Source organism: Tachypleus tridentatus, chromosome 8 (assembly GCF_004210375.1).
Source record: "Tachypleus tridentatus isolate NWPU-2018 chromosome 8, ASM421037v1, whole genome shotgun sequence".
NCBI lineage: Eukaryota > Metazoa > Arthropoda > Merostomata > Xiphosura > Limulidae > Tachypleus > Tachypleus tridentatus.
In genome coordinates, this window is record NC_134832.1 from 117,229,700 (window position 1) to 117,249,041 (window position 19,342).

Consider the following 19,342-nt stretch of genomic DNA (forward strand, 5'->3'; position numbering starts at 1 on the left):
CCTATACCCCTTCTGCACATAAAGTTGAACCCAATTTCCGAGAAGTGATACCAATGATGTTATTGACTGTAACAGTAATTTATGTAGTAAATACTTTGAACACAAATTCATACTAAGATCTCTTGTAAGTCGATAAAAGGAAAAAAAATTGTTAAAACAAGTGAATGTAAATATATTAACATAAAACTGTTGGAACAAATTAATATGACAAACAAGCACATTTAAAACCAGTAGACAGAGACAGACATGAAAAAACATGTCTAAACAATGTTATCTTAATCGAGAAAGTGAGTATTCAGTAAGAATAGCAGAGGGAACTAACTAGCAGCACCAATACCAGTAGCACAATACTATTATAGAAAGTGGTCACCTGATGTGTAAATGTTCAGAAATGTTGCGAAAGTGACTAGTATATGGACTGGTGTGCTGATCATGAAAATGTTTTAGCAATGCTTATAGGGCAGATGAAGATCAAGATAGCTCTAGATCACGAGAGGCAATATTGTATTATATTTATGCTTAGAGATTAATCTTGCCCACTACTTACTAAGAGCAAACTTTTCCAAAAAAATACTACATTTATTTTAAAGTAAACAAGGCAACTGTTCTACCTGAAAGTGGAAACTGTAAGGAACCAGGTAGTGACTAGTGGATGTTCATGAATCAGAAGGCTGACTGGCCTAATTAAAAAAAACATGAAATATTCATTAAAAAGGTCACATTATCTATTATACATTTCTATCTTTTGACAAGTCATTTTTATATTTAAAATAATCTCATAGCATATAATAATGCTATTAAAACACAAGTTCCTACTGTCTGTGAAATAAACTGGCCTTTTGCAAGACAACAAATATACTTTAAGATATTCTTTAATTTTTTTTAAATGTTTAAGATACTTTCATAACATCAAAACATATTTAACAAAAAAATACATTTTTAGATGCTTGTTATTTTATAAATTTAAAAAAATGAATTAATTAACCAATGACACAAAGTTTATGCAATTTTAAGTACCAGGTATGAAAATAAAATTATTAAACATTTCTTTTTAAACAATGGGTTATCAATATTCATGTTTAAGTCACAAATAACATTTTGACACAGCATGGAACTACTGGTCCATCTTGTATTCCATACTCTAAACCAGTGGTTCCCAAACTGTGTACTGTGGCACCCTGGAATATTTAAAATTTTCAAGGGAAACACAGCAATAGACATCTGTTGGACACTGCACAAACTACTAGTTTGAGGTAGTTCACAGTTTTAACATTGAGCTACATTCCTTTTGATGCCATCCTCAAAAGTTTGAGATATGTTTTTGTTTTACTGTATTTTCAGCTACGCCAGTACATTCTTGAACTTTCTCATTTCTTAGATTTTGTATGTAAATACCTGTCAACTCTCCAGGTCCGTCAGTAATAGAAATAACTGAAGGGTGTTGTGATCAAGTGTTTGTGAGGTTTAGTAAAGTTTATGAATTATTTTGTTGATTTTTAGTCCTTGTGCATAAATATGGAAAGATTTTTGAACATTAATAAGAAGTGTGGGAGTGAAGAAAAGGATGGTGAACCACAGACCAGTGGCAAAGTTGTGAAGAAACAAATATCGGAAACATGACAATAGTTATCTAGATTTTGGCTTTAGTTTTATGATACTTCAGTATATGTCAACCATGAAGAGTGTCTCAGTGTGTATTATATCTAAAAGTTTTGGCTACAGAGTACATGCTTCCAACTAAGCTAAAATGCCACTTACAGACCAATCATCCTAACATGGCTAGTAAATTCCATGATTATTTTACCAGAAAATTGAAAGAACAAAAAGGTACATTTTTGAAATAAGCATCAATATCAAGTAATGCTTGGCTAGTATCCTACAAGGTAACATATTGACTTGTGAAATGTAAAAAGCCTCACACCATTGCAGAATAACTGATTTTACCAGCTACAGTGGATACGGTGAACATTATGGTTGATGAATCTGCAAGAAAAATGCTTTCAAAGGTACCTTTATCCAATAGTATTATCAGTCATAGAATCCAACACATGGCCAAAGACCTCAATGATCAGCAAATTGAAAAAGTGAAAGGGAAGGAATTCTGGTTATAGTTAGACAAGGCAACAAATAGTAACAAGGATCTCACCTGATTTGCTACAAATGGTTTGTGAATGGTGACAAAATTGTGAAAGACCTTTTCTGCATAAGACTCATAACTTGTTTGAGGTCCTTGACACTTTTATGTATGAAAACAACTTAGACTGGACTGAGTGCATTGACGTCTGTACCAATGGTGGTCACTCTATGTCCAGCTGTTATGGAGGATTGCAGACACCCATATGAAGCAAAACTCTTGATGCACTGTGAACCCACTGCACAATCCACAGGGAAGCCCTTGCATCAAAGCACCTGAGTCATCCATTGAACCTAGTTCTGGAAAGTGTGTTAAAAGTGGTGATCTTTATAAGAACTTGGCCACTGAAGGCCAAGGTGTTTTTAAAAACTGTGCAAGGATATGGGACGTGAGTACACATCTTTGTTGTACTACTGTAGCTTGAGATGGCTTTCCCATGGGAATGTACTGTCCAGGGTGTTCAAATTATGACAGGAACTATACTTTTATCTTGAAGAACACGAATGTGCTAAAAATTTCCTGGATACTGATTTTCTGTGAAAATTAGCATACCTGTGAAATCTCTTTCAAAAACTGAATGCATTGAATCTCTCTATGCAGGGAAGCAACACATATTTTGAAACTCTCAAAGAAGTTTCAGCCTTCAGAAAAAAGTTAGTACTACAGAGAAGAAAAATGAATGAAGATGATGGCAAAGACCGTTTCCCCTTGTTACAGCAGTTTGTTACATCCAATGAAATTGATTTGGTCCACGAACTAAAATCTCTTTTTAAGGAACACCTAACACAACTTGGTGATCAATTTGAAAATTACTTTCCAGAAGATATGGAGAAACTTGTATGGATCCAAAACCCATTCAAGGCTAAGACCTCATCTGAATTCACCTCTACCAAAGGAGAAAATGTTAATGAACTGTCTTGTGACAAGACTTTAAAAACAAAATTTTGCAGCGTGGAACTAACCAAGTTTTGGATGTCAGTAAAAGATGAATATCTGCTGCTAAGTGCTAAAGCTCAGCAAATTCTAATTCAATTTGTGACATCATATTTCTGCAAAACTAGGTTTTCAGTAGTTGCTGTGATAAAAAGCAAGTACTGTGTGAAAATCAATGTAAAACATGAAATGAGGGTGGCAAAGTACACACATCCCAATAGTAATTGTGGTTATTTAAAATGAAATAATTTTATTTTTACTTTCAATTTATATGTATTATTCTTTCAAAGGGCCACTAAGTTGTTAGGGCAACTCAAGTTGTTAGGACCTAACTACTTAATAAATGAAACTGTTAAGTTTTTCTTTTTGCCTAGGGTGCCATGAAAAAATTGCTAAGACACTTAAGGGTGCTGTGAACTGAGAAAATTTGGGATCCACTGTTCTAAATTAAACAAACTTTAAAACAATCAAATCTTAGAGTCAGCCATTATCACTAATATAGTTATCAAGCTTTTTACTAAATGCACTTAAATTTACTGCTTCTACAACATCTGAAGGCAACCAATTCCAAAAGCAAACTAATCTTTTAGAAAAATGAAACTCTTAGCTGAAGATGACTCCTACCTAGTAAAAATGTATATCTGTCCCCTAGACCAATTATTCTCGCTGTTAAATATGAAAAAAGATGCATAAACACTATCAATTCCTTTTACAATTTTAATACACCTCAATCAAATTATTCCTAACTTTTTCAAGAAAAAAATTGAAATATTTCCACCTCTCCTCATAACAATCCCTTCCTACCAGGCACCATTCTAGTAACTCTTCTATGAATCCTTTCCAACAACTCAATGTCTTTCTTAAGGTAAGACCAAGACTGAAGATGCTATAATAAAATTTGGGCTAACCAGTGACCTGGACAATGAAATTCTAACCTCTTTAGAGTTGTATTAAATATTTTCATACATACATCCTAAAATCCTATTTGCTCAATGACAAGCAAGAGCACACTGCTTGGATGGCTTTTGAGACTAATTGACCAATACATTAAGATCCATTTATTTTATGACACTGTCAAGGTTATTCCCATTCAAATTATACTTACAATTCAAATTATGTTAACCCACTTACATTATCTTGTATTTATTATAATTTAAACCCATCTGCCTTTAATTTGCCCAATTTAGTAAATGATTTAAATCCTTTTGTAAATCAACAGCATCCACTTCACAGCTAGCAACTCCCCAGACCTTAATATCATCTGCAAATTTGAGTAATTTATTGACTATTCCTTCATCTACATCATTGATGTAACTCAAATGGAGCAAAGGTCCCAAGACTGAGTTCTGGGGTACCCCACTTTTGATATTAATCCAGTTTCATGAAACTCCCTTTGTAACAAACCTCTGCTTTCTTCCCTTCCATTCAGTCAATCTTCAATCCAGAAACACCAAATCATTACCTTTAACCTTATCTACATAAGCAGTGACTTCTTTAAAGAATGTAAACTTTGTTAAATTACTTTCTAAAGCATTTTTTAATAGACTTCCCAAAACTTCTCCTATAACTGATGTACGGCTAATGGATTTATAGTTACTGTGGGACTATTTTTATCACCTTCCTTGAAAAGATAAGTTACATACCAAACTTCCAATCCTCTGGTAACTGCCCACTATTCAAAAACTGAAAAAAAAGAAAAAAAGTAGAGACCAGCTCACATATCCAATCTTTAACCTCCTTCAAAACCTTTGAGGAAAATTTGGCCCAGGAGCCTTATAGTTTTTTAAACTTCCCAACATTTCTTTTAACCAGCTCAGAATTAATGCAGTTATGCAGTTTGACTGGTTGGTTGGTTTGATGTTTTATGGCACAAAGCAGCTAGGCTATCTGTACCAAACATCTGGTAAAAAGTTAAAATTAAAGAAAATTTAGTTAAATTCATAAAAGTAACTTAAAGTAAAATAAAGCAAAATTTAAAAAAAAGCATTAAAACCAATGTTTACATCTAGTCTACAATGGTAAGAGAAAAACTACAGTAATACAAGTTGTAAAGGGCTTTCTGTAGCATAACTATAATTATCATAACTCGCCAGCAAGACTAATAGGCAAATTCAAAAACCACCATCAGTCACCTGAAGTTGGCCTTTCCAGTCCTGGTTCCAAGTTATTTGACATTATGGCCATTATCTAATTTCAAATTGAACTAGATTGACTTTCGATTTTCAAAAGAGAATCACATTAAAAAAAAGGTTTAATGTATAAATAAAAAAAACTTAAACAGCATTAAAAAAATTAAGCCTTTAAAAAACTAAAAACATTTCCAAGATGGACAGTGTCATCATCACCAATAACACTATCTAATGTTGTGGATAAACCTTAGGGTACAACTTGTTTAAAATGGTGCTGTCATTGAGAGTCATAATGATAGCAAGACAGTAAAATGTGGCTTATTGTGACCTGAGTGTTACACAGACAATACATTGGTGCATCAGTCCCAGATAAAAGAAAACAATGAGTTAAAAACTGTGACCAATGCATGGTCTAGTCAGAACAACTTCCTCTTTCCAATCCTTACAGAAACAACATGGCCAAAGTCCAATACAGGGTTTCATTTCAAAAAGCTTGTTTCACGTTGCTCACTACAAGTCACTGTTGGCATTGAAACGAGCCTTGAATACAGGACCATAGTCTATGTATGGAACAGGCACAGTAGTGATAGTGCCAAAGCAGGTAGATTTAGCTGTGGTGTCAGCAAGCTTGTTCCCACGAATACCAACATGGCCCTGTATCCAGAAAAACTTGATAGAAGTAGATGTTAAAGAGAAATGGTCCAGTCGGTTTTGAATATTGGCAAGAACAGGGTGTGAACTAAAGTGAAGTGATTTCAGGACCAGTAGAGAACTAAATGAGTCAGTATAAATAGTGCAGTTTGAGTACTGTTTAGCTTCTATTTGATCCAAGGCAAGAATAATGCTGTACAGTTCAAAAGTCAATACAGAAACTGTAGAGGGATTCTGCATGCAAACACCGAACTACAACAAACCATGGCAGAGCCTACACACACCTGATTTGGAACCATCTGTATAAATAGGAATGGAAGGATGGTTCAAAAAATGTTAAGCAAATAGCAGACAGTATTTCCAATCAAGAGTGTCTGATTTTTTCAGATGACTTAAAGATGGTTACATTTAGGGATTGTAAGAAGCCATGGTGAGACAGGCTGACCAGTGGATAGAGCAATGTTAGCCAAGGACAGACCCAATTCATCCAACTGCACCTGGATACGAAGGCCAAAAGGAGCAATAGCAGATCATCTGTTCTGAAAAAGTATGACCCACCAAGGAAGAAAAAACACAACCCCAGGTGGGATACTTTGGTAAGGGACAAAATTTTGAAGTATATAGTAAAGATAGTTGCAAACGTTGGAGGTGCAAAAAAGATTCATGAGACTCTATGTATAAGCTCTGAACTGGGGAGGTGCAGAAAGCCCCAGTGCAGAGCCAAAGCCCTTGATGATGAATGGGGTCCAGAATCTTTAAGGCTGAAGTCCTGGCAGAGCCATAGACCAGTGATCCATAGTCAATTTTCAATCAAATTAGAGTACGATATATCTTTAGCACAGAACATTGATCCACTCCCCAAGTTGTGGAAGAGAGAACACAGAGGGTGTTCAGTGCTCTTGTACATTTGATCTGTAGCTGCTTGATGTGTGGTATATAAAGGTCAGCTTACGGTCAAAGATAAGCCCCAAGAGCTTTGTCTCAGGGATCACAGGGAGCAAAATTTCACCAATACACAGTTCAGGATCTGAGTGAATACCCCGTTGTGGCAAAAGTGCATGCAAACGGTTTCAGAGAAAGAAGGTAAAGCTGTTCCCTGTGGTCCACTTCAGTAAATGACTGAGGGCAGTCTGTAGCTGCTGCTCAATATACCTCACGTTCAACGATTAACATGAGATGTGAAAGTTGTCGACATAGAACCCATTTGCAACAGAAAGAGGAAGTTGTTCAGTGATGGCATTAATCTTTATACTGAAAAGTGTGACACCTAAAACACAGCCCTGAGGGACTCCAAGTTCCTGTAAAAGAAGCGTGAAACTGTCGAATCCACATGAACTTGGAATCTCCTGTATATTAAAAAATGTTTAATAAAAATGGGCAAATGGCCATGTAACCCGCATGTATTGAGGTCTCACAAAATGCCATACCTCCATGTTGTATCATAAGCCTTCTCAATGTCAAAGAACATTGTCATTTGAGAAAGGCTTCTGTAATTGACGTTTCAAGTCAAATAAGGTTGTCCATGGTGGAGTGCTGTCGTCGGAACACACACTGGGTGGGCGAAAGGAGGTTGTTTGATTTGAGGAACCAAACAAGATGAGCATTAACCATCCTCTCTAAGTTCTTATAGTGACAGCTCGTCAAAGCAACTAGATGGTAGTTTGAAGGAATCTTGGGATCCATCCTAGGCTTAGAGAAAGGTAGGACAATTGCCTAGCACCAGTTATAAAAAAAAATCTCCTGCCAGATATGGTTAAAAACAATCAGAAGAATAGCAAAAGAAGCAGGAGATAGATGGTGCAGCATTTCACAGTGTGCATCATCAGGTCCAACCAATTAACTGCTAGACTGATGAAGTGCCAGTTTGAGATCCACCAGTGTAAAAGGATGATTATAGTCATAAACACAATCAGCTCAAAAGGAAAGAGGTGACTGCTCTGCTAAAGTCTTGATGGCTAAGAAGGTGCAGGAAGAAGCTAGATACATGGCAAAAGCTCTCACCTAGAGTATCAGTAATGCTCTGGGTATCAGCTACTTCCTGGCCAGAATTATATTGCCCACTGACCTTTCAAATCTTGTCCCAGGCCTGCTGGAAAGCGATGAGGTGTGATTGTGTGGGATACCTATGAAAAGTATGCCAAGCCTGTTTTTGAGCCTTCTGTACCATGTGGCAGGCAAGATTCCACCATGGCTGAGGATATTGTGGAAAACGTGTCAAGGTTTTAGGAATACATTGAGCAGCTGCTTGTATAATACAGTCAGTTACTGCTGCCACACAGTTGTCTATTGATGGCTTACAGTCTATGGCAGGATCAAGTTCTGGAAGAGCAGTGAAAGAAGGCCAGTTTGCTTAATCAGCTTCCACTGGAGCACACAGGTCAGGTTGCATCGACCACAGCCAGTCTCTCTCAAAATTATAGAAAAATTATCACTGCCTCATTGACTTTTGTCAACTCTCCATGAAATATGGAAGAATAGTGAAAGGGAGCAAATTGAGAGATCAATAGCAATAAAAGACTGAATAGGTGCATGAAAATAAGTAGAAGAACCAGTATTGAAAAGAGAAAGTGTTTGGAATGTATGGCCATACCCTGCAATTAAGATTACCTGCCTTGATGGTGGCAGGTGGATGTGTGATGTAATTATCAGAATGAAGACATTGTTCAGCATCGTAATTCCATCTTTGAGAGTGGAGATACACCTCACTGCAAAAACTCCTTGGGTGGAGAATCCAGCGAGAATCTCAGACTCTGGGATGTTCTTCAAATCCCTCTCAACAATAACTCCTCGTGATGAATTCAAAGTAGCATGAAGTATAACCTCATAAAGTAAATTCCCAATTGCCTTTGAATGCAAGGAGTTCACTATGTTGAGATGTGGATGTTTCCACCAATATGTTACCAGATCAAAGCTTCTTTACTGATTTTGGACAGGGCAGCATTAGATACAATGTATACAACACCTGTTTAGAACATCCAACACTGGTACTTGGTTGTCCCCAACCCAAGTGGACCAGCCAACTGACTCACAGGTGGGACCACCCCAAGGCTGCCCATCTACAGGAATTCAAGGCCAAAGTGTGTATTAAAGTTGGACCCCTCAACCACCAAGATCCTCTCCTTCCCTTCGCACATCACCATGCATGGCAAACACATGGGTGACTGTTTAGATCCCAGAGGAAGTAAACTGAAAGAACAAAACCTTCCCTAAGAGGTCCCTTCACCATGTACAGGAATCCACACCGAGGGGCATCTTGTTTGATCTCACTTTCATCTTCCAACTGTCCCAAATGTGGAATACTGCTTAAATCTTCATTAGTAAAAAATAAAAATTTAATAATCCAGCAGCCTCATAATCAACCATCAGATACAAGCCTCCTTTATCATCCCTCAAGGATCCTACCCCCTTCCTGACATATTTTACCCTTGATGTGTTTAAAGAAATCCTTACTGTTAATTGTTACATTTTCATACAACCCCTAATCATACAGCCTCTTTGATGTCCTAATTTTTTTTGTTTCACCAATTTCCTTGATCTTCTAAATCTCCTGTCATACAAGTCAATTTAAGTTTCTTATGCTTTTCTTTACTTTTATCTCAAACTCTTTGTGAGCTAACATGGTTTCTTACTTGCAGCTACCCTTTTATTTCTATCAGAAATATATTTACCCTGAATATTTAAAAAATGTCCATATCTGATCACCAAATAAATCAGCTGCCTAACTTACAACATATAATTCTTGTTGTAATTCCTTCAAAATTTGTAACCAAAATATCATTATTCCTCATCTTCATATGCAGCAAAATGTTGAACCTAATAGATCAAAGATCATTTGCACCCAGATGTTCCTTGATGTCTAAATACAGAAATGATCAAGAGTGTAAAGTTAACATTAGATCTAAAATAGCAGTTTCCAGTAGGTTCCAAGCCATCGTGAACAGTTTTCAAAAACCTTTCTTCCTTATAGTTTAACTATTATTTCTAAATCTGTATATTTGAAATTAAAATCACCCATAATTATGACCTCTTTAACAGCTGAAATCTTAGTCTCACTGTAAAGTTTATCATTAATTTCATTAGTATCATTTGATAATCTGTAACATATTTCCAGTAAAAGCCTTTTCTCTTTATATTCATTGATATGAACACAAATGGATTCAATTTCCTTGCTATTACTTTTAATATCCTTAACTGCAACAGGATGTAACTCATACTTTACATATAAAGCCACTCTTCCCCCACTCTGTAAATACTTTAGCCCTATTAAAATAGCCAGTAACCCTGTGTGTAAAAAGAAATTTCTGTAATCGAAATCATTTATGATTAATCATGTTTCAGTTATTCTCATATCAAAATCTTCCATTCCTTCCAGTAACTCTATTAAGTCATCTATTTTATATCTTATACTTCAGACTGAAATTATAAGATCAACACACTGGTCAATGTTTAACTACTAACCAAATTACTATCTATACCTTTTATTGTTGACAAGTTTTTGAATTGTCCATATGTTCCAATTAAAACTAAGCATTAGTATTACATTAAGCTCCAAACTACCAAATGTAACAGTTTCAGTTTATACTTACTAACATGTAAGCAATCTGCTTATATATTTCTCATAAACAGTAGACATTTATTTCAGACCTATTGACTTAAAAACTGTTTCATTTCTATTAGTGTTATGTCTATATTAATTTTAACACTTGCCTTTACTCAAAAAAACTGATTTAAGAAGGTATTATACAATTAAATATGATCTTACATTCAAGTAACAGGCTTAAGAGATTATACAAACACAAAAGACATAAGCATGCAAGCTAAGAAAGCTCAACTTTCTGGTAATGGAAGTGTCTTTAAAAATATGTTATCAAAAACATGTGAGAGATGGAATATGTACTTACAGGACAGCTAAAAGTATGCTTTTTTCATGGACTTGAAAGGAAAATAGAAAGAATATCATTGATGAGTTAATCTGGAAAGAAAAAAATTATAAAACTTGAATGCAATAAACTTTGTTCTACCTAAACAGAACTGAAACTAAATACCTAAGAATTTTGTATTCTTACAAAAAACAAATTATAAATGTAAATATTTGAAGATTTATAATTATTTCTAAACCATTAATTCTCAACATAGTCTGTGGAAAAAGGTAAACATCCAAATGACATGTAGCACATGAAATTCCTAAAATTTGAATACTGTTGATAAGAGATGAAAGTTGAACCTGTTCACCATGTTTTCTTTTGCAATTCATAAAAACTACTTGTTATATAAACATCAGTAATATTACTAAAAGACATACAGTCACTAACATACATGTGTGTCAGTACAAAAGCTAACAGGATGAACAAATAAGACAAAAGAGAACAAACTTCAAGTATGTTACACATATTACTATATAACATAAGCCAAAATTCGTACAAAATAATTATCAAAAACAATTTCCTTGATAAATTAACAGATGTCATATGATCAACACCTAAATATTTTTCTTAAGATCAAAGGTGTTTTTTGTATATTAATTTATTTTCTGTAGGTACATTTTTCAGTCTGTCTTTTACCTAAGCATGTTTTCTCAAGTACAAAAAATATCTTGTAACACTTACCAAAGCAATCTTGAATCTTTGAAGGGTTGGTCTTGTGAGAAGATGAAAAGAGGACGGAATCATGGCTATCAGAGTAGTAAACCCGCTAGAAGTGAAAATACACATATATCAGTTAATTTACTGTAGAAAAAATTAACAGACTCAGCAAAATATTTCAAGTTTTCAAATGTGTCAAAATCCTTCATTGCACCACAATGATTGTATTACATACTTTCATTATACCATGATGCTTGTATTAAATCATTTGTTGTACCACAATACTTGTACCAAAATTCTTAACTGCACCAAATAACATTACATGATAATTTTATTTTATACTTTTGAATTTCTTAAAATCAGAAAATAAATAAAAAGTATATAATTTAAAATGTTTCATTATTAGTTTCAACAGCAGGATCATTCTTGTGCTTAAAATCAAACTGACTGCTCACAAAATACATTCTGTGACTAACAATGAACTTCACAGATGCCAGTTTCTTTGCAAATGAATTAATGGTACAATAATTTGATATTTTAACCATTTTGCAACAGATTCAGCACAATATATGCAAGTGTATCTTCACAAATTTTGATAGACTTTTAATAAAGATTTGTTTGTGAAAATGTTGTCTGTTTTGTTCCTAGTCCAAGTGTTAAGTAATTTTCATGTTATGATTAAAATCTATTCTCTCTTAGAGAAACTTCAATTTGTGTAATTTCCAAAACCTTCTGAATAAATTTCATGTTTGTTTTTCAGTAAAACTTATATTTTGTCTGTTTTTTTATTACCTAACTACATGTGGTCTATCAATATGACTGACCTCATAACCACCATAAAAAAAAGGAAATACAAATTGAGTTATTTCATTCTGGAATGATTAATATAAAAATACAAATGCCTAGTCTAAATAGGTTATGTCTCATAATGTTATATATTTATTTTTTATTATACTGACCTTCCAGTCATACCTGGTTAACAGTACAGAACTTACACCAACCTGGCACTTGTTCACTCAGGTTACCATATGAAATGATATAAACTGATCTTTAGTCTTTACAAAGTGACCATTTTAGTAGACTAGTATTTTATAATTTCCGGTCACATTTCATTATTATAAATTATTCATTATTACAATTTTGAAATAAGTTATTAAACTTATTTTTCTTAAAATATAGAATAAATAAAGAAGTAAAGCAAATAATTATCTCTTGTAGGTACAACCTCTGTACTAGGTTGTTAAGCCTTTTAAAATTTTGCATGTGGAATATACGAGATGAATAACCCAAACAAGTCATAAATTACTATATTGATACCATAGTATTCCACAATAATTTATCAAATTTAATAACTAACTTGTAATTAGGTTGAAAAAGAAAGAAATTTGTAGTAAATTAAAGATACAACTTACCCCTTGAAATCTTGGTCTAAAAAAATGAAACGGCTTCTAACACATTACAATGGCTGAGAAAACCACTAGGGGGCACTCTAAGCAACAGCTTATTCATGTATTGAAGTAAGTGTATATAAGGGACTGTTTCCAAAAATGTAAAGAGTGAATAGGGCCATTCTGTTTGATTCAGCACATGAATCATATCTCAGCAAAATGAAAAGATATAATGTTCTTATTTTAATATTATAGCTTGTTAACACTGGTAATTCGAGGTCCTAATTCATAATAAAATATATTCTTAGTATCTTGACATCACAAACATCCAAGTTGACCCAGTGCTGCATTCAACATACTATGTGACTCAAAAATTAATATTTAGGCATGTTCTTTTAATATTTACTTTTAAATTAAGAAATGAAATAATGTATAATACTAAAATTTGAATTATATTCTATAATTTAGTACCAGACTTGTCGACATAAATTCATAAAATAATAGTTCAATAAAATTTTCAATGCAAGTCAACAATCACAATGACATGACCTCTGACCAGTTACTCATCGCAATAGGGTTAAGAGGCAACTTATGTGACACACAAGATAGTTCAGATCAGAGTCTCCAAGGTTCAGAATTGCCAACTATTATAAGAAACTGGTGACAAGTCAGTAACATTTTGGGTCTATATAACAACTTTTAACTGAACAGATATTAAATTGTAAAACTTTTTCATATTCATGTGAAAATAAAACAAATGTATCTCTGAATGGCTACTAGTATTGGTATTGACACTTTTACTGAGAAGCAGAGAATGTTTCAACCTTCCTAGGTCATCTTCAGGTTAGGAGGGTCGAAATGTTGCTCTCTGTTCATCAGTAAAAGTGTTAATACCCATACCAGCCATTCTAAGATATATATTTATTTCAAGTGGGTTTCTCATAATTAACAAAGTAAATGGTAAGAGATTAATATAAAACCTTAGCTTTTCTACAATATTCTAGTGTTTAGCTAACTTAAGAATATTTAACAAAGAAAAGATAAGAAAAATATACAATGAAATTACAAATATTAATTAGGTAATACATTTAAGTCATTACAGCAATCATTCATTAAAGCTGCTAAATTAGATGGTGTACAAGACACACATTTATACACGTACTTATGATCCTAAAATGACCAGAGAAGTCTCAGAAAAACATTAATTCATTTTTATACAATAATGGTGTGTGTTTTATACAACATAATACTGAAATATCTGTCACTTTCAACTATACCTATAATAAAACTAAGAGGGATATTCAAAAGGCTGCTTGAAAATTTCCATTCCTAATTTTGAACTGATAAATTACAGGTAGGGCAGCTCGTCAACAGCACTAAACACAAAATCTTGAACTACTCATAGCTGTTTGAATAGTGGAATTTGCTACCAATCTTAAGAACACACCCATGACCCTGAAAATCTGTAGTGCATTTTTGCACCAACAGGTCACAAATCATGAATCCCTGAATTCAGACTAAGTAGTCTAGCCACTAGGTTTTGTTAAGCCAATTAACCAAATATTAAGACAGTACATAATATGCAACATTTTCACTCAGAGATGGTGATACTGTGAAGGCCCAAAAAATTCCAGTAACTGATAAAAGTCAAGGTTCAGTGGGAAAACTATTTATAGGTTGCATTTCAGGAATGCTACTCATTTTCAATTTGCTAGAAAAACCATCCATGCAGTTGCTTCAAAACTATTAGATAGAAAAGATTCAGCAAAGTACCTTACATTATATGATGATATTCTAAAAGAAACTAATCATATATGCACTACTAAAACATTTTCAGACAATATAATAGAAAGATGAATTTTTTTCTATAATGAAACACTTCAATAAAAAACATTACTGTAAAAAAATGTTAATTATGATAACTAACAAATTCAACATTCTGACATTTAGGAAATCAAAAGTAACAAGAAAAAATCCTCAATAGTTGTGGCACTCAAGATACTTTTAGGCAGGATTGAAGTGAATTAATGTTTGAGACTATTTTTCCTTTTCATTAGCTATATTTTGTGCACCAGCAATACCAAGAAGAGAGAATGTACATACCCTGACTCAAATTTATTATAATAAATTAATCTGGGAGATCTCAAGCATGGTCAAATACACCAAATGGTTTGATGTTTTGAGTCCCAAACTGTAATTAATCTCAAATTGATCAAGAGATGATGGAGATATGAGCTAAAAGTTTAGACTTGGATAAAAAAAAAACAAAAAAACAACCTTTAGAGCTGTTGTACAAGACACTTGACCACAGCTAAAGATTCAATCTAAACATAGATGAGACCTTACTAAAAAAACATGTATACAACTATAAATTTAGTATTATGTTAATATACAATAATTAAAACCTGCCTGATGTAGGCTAAAGTTGGAATTGAAAATCTTGATTTCAACTTCATGACTACTGAGAGAGCACACCACAAGTTTGCTACCTTGTCCTGCAAGTAAAAAAAAAGAAATAGTAAAATGAACAAAACTTAGAAAGCATTAAAGTAAATGTTTTTGATAAAACCCATTCTAAGTATACTAATTTGTTTGTACAATATATTCCACATGGTGTTATTTAGGATTATCAACTGTTTATCAACTACCTTGCAGAACAATTTTCTATGGAGTTTTTCAAAATCTCAAAGTTCCCTCCCATTCCCCCAAAAAATTTATTTTCTTAGAATAAGTCAATAACAACAATGTTTACAATATTTATACTGACTGAAAATACTTCTCATAGTTGGAAGAGCCCTACAAATTATAATAAAGGATATGTTGTGAACACAATAAAACTGCAATAAAACAGTGAAAACTAGAAGAGATGTTTACTTTGGTATGGGTGGCCAAAACACATCTATATTTACAAAACAAACCTTTCTAAAATGATGTTTAGCAATGTCTTACACAGCATGGAAAATTTTTAAAGTTTATAATCATATAATGTAAATGTAGATATAAATTATAACTACCTCATAAAGACCTCTGTCAAATGGGAAAAGTCTTCTAAGGACTTGAATGGATGTGTCAAGTTTTGTTAGAAATGGTGCCCAACAGAGTGTAGTAGCACCAATAACAACAGCTCCTAGTAACAGTACCTTCATAATGCTGTGAAAAAGTTTATTTTAGTACTTAAGACATTGTTTAAAGTAGAACAAAAACTACAAATACTTATCACACACATTTTGATTAGATTACAGACAATTCATTATAATGAATTGCTATTCACTGCTAGTTGACCAGTGACTTAAAGTTCAGCATCCACGGTACTTTCAAATGAAAAAGTCAATTACAAGAAAAAAAGGTGACATTGATCTCATACCTTAAAACCTAACCTACATTCACCAGATATACTATAATGCAACTTATGAGCCTTCTTTTCTTTTCTAATTAAAACTTTTATAAATGTGAATAAATGCTTTACCACCTATAAAAAGCACTAAAAATGTTTTGTTTTTTACAACAATAAGAGTTAACATGAATTTATTTTTAAATGAAAAACATTATTTAAAAATTCAGTCATTAATTACAATGTTCAAAAGAACACATTAAAATGTTACAATTATGCATTTAATACTTTGATATGAGTACAAAATAAAATGGAACACTATACAGTTAGGTGTATAATCTTAGAAAGAAATAAGATTAATATTCTTAATTTAAAATGCTTAGAATTAATAGAGAATTTCATACAAATACATACCTCTGAAATATAAAATGTTCTTCCTTGATGAGTTGCTATCAACAAACGCAAGATTAAAATCTTGAATGACTTTGACACAATACAGAGACAGAGCATATGTTAACTTACTCACAAGCTCTCTATTCATCCACCTTCCATGTGGCCTATTTTGCTGGTGTCAGAAGAAAGTTCAGAAGCTCTGCTTCTCTGCCATAATCCAGACTTTGTAGATGCAGTTGTGGCAGGTATTACATATCACAGTTATAGGATGATAGATGTAAATGTATTTCAGAGTAAGTTATTGTTTAAAATGAATTTTAATTATAAAAATATAAAGACAGCCAGTCTTCCCACTGAAAAATAAATAGTCAAGCTATCCACACTGAGATAAAGAGGGAACTAAGGACTAAAAGGACCACTAGGTCATCAGATGAAACGAATCCAGAACGAAAATAGATTAAACACCCCTTATTCATGGGAAACTGACTGAAATGTCCCAGCCTTGTGAAATACTGGATCAAATGAAAATACTCAGAAAATACATTAATCTCAGCTGTGTATCTCTTTTACCTCAAAAACCTTTAAATGATACATAAAATGGGTAGTAAAATTACATGTACTTACCTGTGAGACCATGAAACTTTCAGATGTAGTCACAAATGAGATAACTGGTATTCAGGATCAAATTACAATTAATTGTCCTCTAGAGGAAGATTCTGGGAAAAACAAAACCAATAATAACTGTTAAGACTGGATGACAGTTTACCGAGACTAAGACCCCTCAAGTTCACATCCAACAAGGATGGCCAAGCCACAAAACTGGATCAGGACACTGTACTGCTTTATATTTATCCTGATCAGAGTTAAAAGATATCACCTGGAGAAGGATCCTCTCGTCTCGATACACAAGGGCACACACACAGAAATGAAAAAGGTACCTCCTGAAACTTCTCTTCCCATTTCCAGAGGGCACCACCTTCTCATGTAGCATTAGTGTTAAGGGTTCAATTTTACCCAGGACAATCACAGATGTAGATGTAATATACAATAGTACTGATCAGACAAATCTGTTCAAACATGGAGTTTCATATTATAAAGAGACCTGGTTTTAAACACTTATTTAATGTTTTATATAAAATGATTCTACAAGCCAGCTGTCTCTAACTATTAAAGAATGTTGGACTTCATATCAAAATCTAGCTTATCATTCTCATCAGCAATGTGGGTTCTTGTGACAATCAAACATGGAACAGAGAATAACTTGCCTGCAAAGGATTCCATTTAGTTTCAAGAACCATAATCAAAGGCATAATGATGTAAATAAAAATTTCAGGAAGTATCCAAATTTATTTACATTCTGGCTTGTAGAGCAACCACTAAAGGGTACTGGCAATTGAGATGTCAAAATGATAGCCAATTGGTGAATTTTGATGAGATGTAACTTAAAATCAGAGAGTACATTAGCAATCCCTATGTAGGGATGGGTCTGGCTAAAAATGGCAGCCTGTAAATTGTATACGAGGTCTGTTAAAAAAATATGCAGACTGTTTGAATTGTGCGGCTCCAGTTGGTTCCAGGGGAATCCCCTTGGTGTCGCTAGGTTCGCACAGATCAGCTGATTACGACGCCATTTCCCGATTGTAGATATCTTCATTTGTGTATTAGCTACGTGGTTTTAAGTGAAGTGCGATTTTTTTTCGTTTGGCGGATTTCAGAATGAATGACCTGAAGGAGCAACGACTTGCTGTGAAATTTTGTGTTAAACTTGGAAAATCTGCGACTGAAACTTTTGGTATGCTTAACATGGCTTACGGTGATGTTGCTATGAAGCGTACGGCATGTTTCAAGTGGCATGAACGTTTTAAGGATGGTCGGCAGTCCATTGAAGATGATGAGCATCCTGGACATCCTTCCACGTCAACTGACGACCCACACGTCGACAAAATCAACACCCTGGTGCGGGGCAAATCGATGTCTGACTGTCAGAAAGCTTGCTGAAGAGTGTGGGATATCAGTTGGATCTTGTTACGAGATTTTGACCGAAAAATTGAATATGCAGCACGTTGCTGCAAAATTTGTGGCTCAGAACTCGTGAGTTTTTGGCCAAACACTTGATCACTGTTCTTCCCCACCCCCCTACTCACCTGACCTTGCTCCTTGCGATTTTTTCTTGTTCCCCAAACTCAAAAGACCCTTGAAAGGAAGAAGATTTGAGACGATTCCCGAGATTAAGGCAAATGCAATGAAAGAGCTGGAGGACATTACAAAAGAAGCGTAGCAGGACTGTTTCAACAAGTGGAAACACCATTGGGATAAGTGTGTGCATTGGGGAGGAGAGTACTTTGAAGGGGTCCCAGACCTGTAACTTCTAAATAAAGTACATTTTGTTTTATGACGTCAGTCCGCATATTTTTTGAACAGCCCTCGTATAGCAGCATTTATGTCAATATGTCAGCAAAATCCAACCAAAGGATAAAGACAAAAATCCATTCACTAATCAAGTAGAAAAATACCTCAGGTTTGGCTAACCTTCCTTAACATCTGAAAAACAGGCCACAAAATCATTTCTTTCTTCTCTGTCAGCTGCAGCTTGTAAACCACAGTGTGCCTACAACCAGCCTGCACATCAAACATTTCTCCACTCCTGAGAATGTGCCTTTTCATACCAAAAGCAGGAAGTGATCCATGATAGGTTAGTTACAGTTCAAAGTACTAATCATGGCCTCTGATCAGTAATCCATCATCTGCATTATATAGAAATAGATAATCTACTGTATACTCCCTTACTGCACTGTGCAATA

The 19,342-nt window shown here is 34.0% G+C and overlaps 1 protein-coding gene across 2 annotated transcripts in view; it reads right to left on the reverse strand.

Moving 5' to 3' along the window:
• gny (ALG6 alpha-1,3-glucosyltransferase garnysstan) overlaps positions 1-19,342 on the reverse strand; it is a 69,249-nt gene that overhangs the window by 11,889 nt on the left and 38,018 nt on the right. For both annotated transcript variants that reach the window (XM_076451088.1, XM_076451089.1), the window contains exons 8-12: positions 15,832-15,967; positions 15,227-15,312; positions 11,454-11,538; positions 10,749-10,819; positions 612-680 (exon numbers count right to left, since the gene is read on the reverse strand). In XM_076451088.1, the coding sequence (XP_076307203.1) occupies positions 612-680; positions 10,749-10,819; positions 11,454-11,538; positions 15,227-15,312; positions 15,832-15,967 (447 nt within the window). The remainder of the gene's footprint in view (positions 1-611; positions 681-10,748; positions 10,820-11,453; positions 11,539-15,226; positions 15,313-15,831; positions 15,968-19,342) is intronic.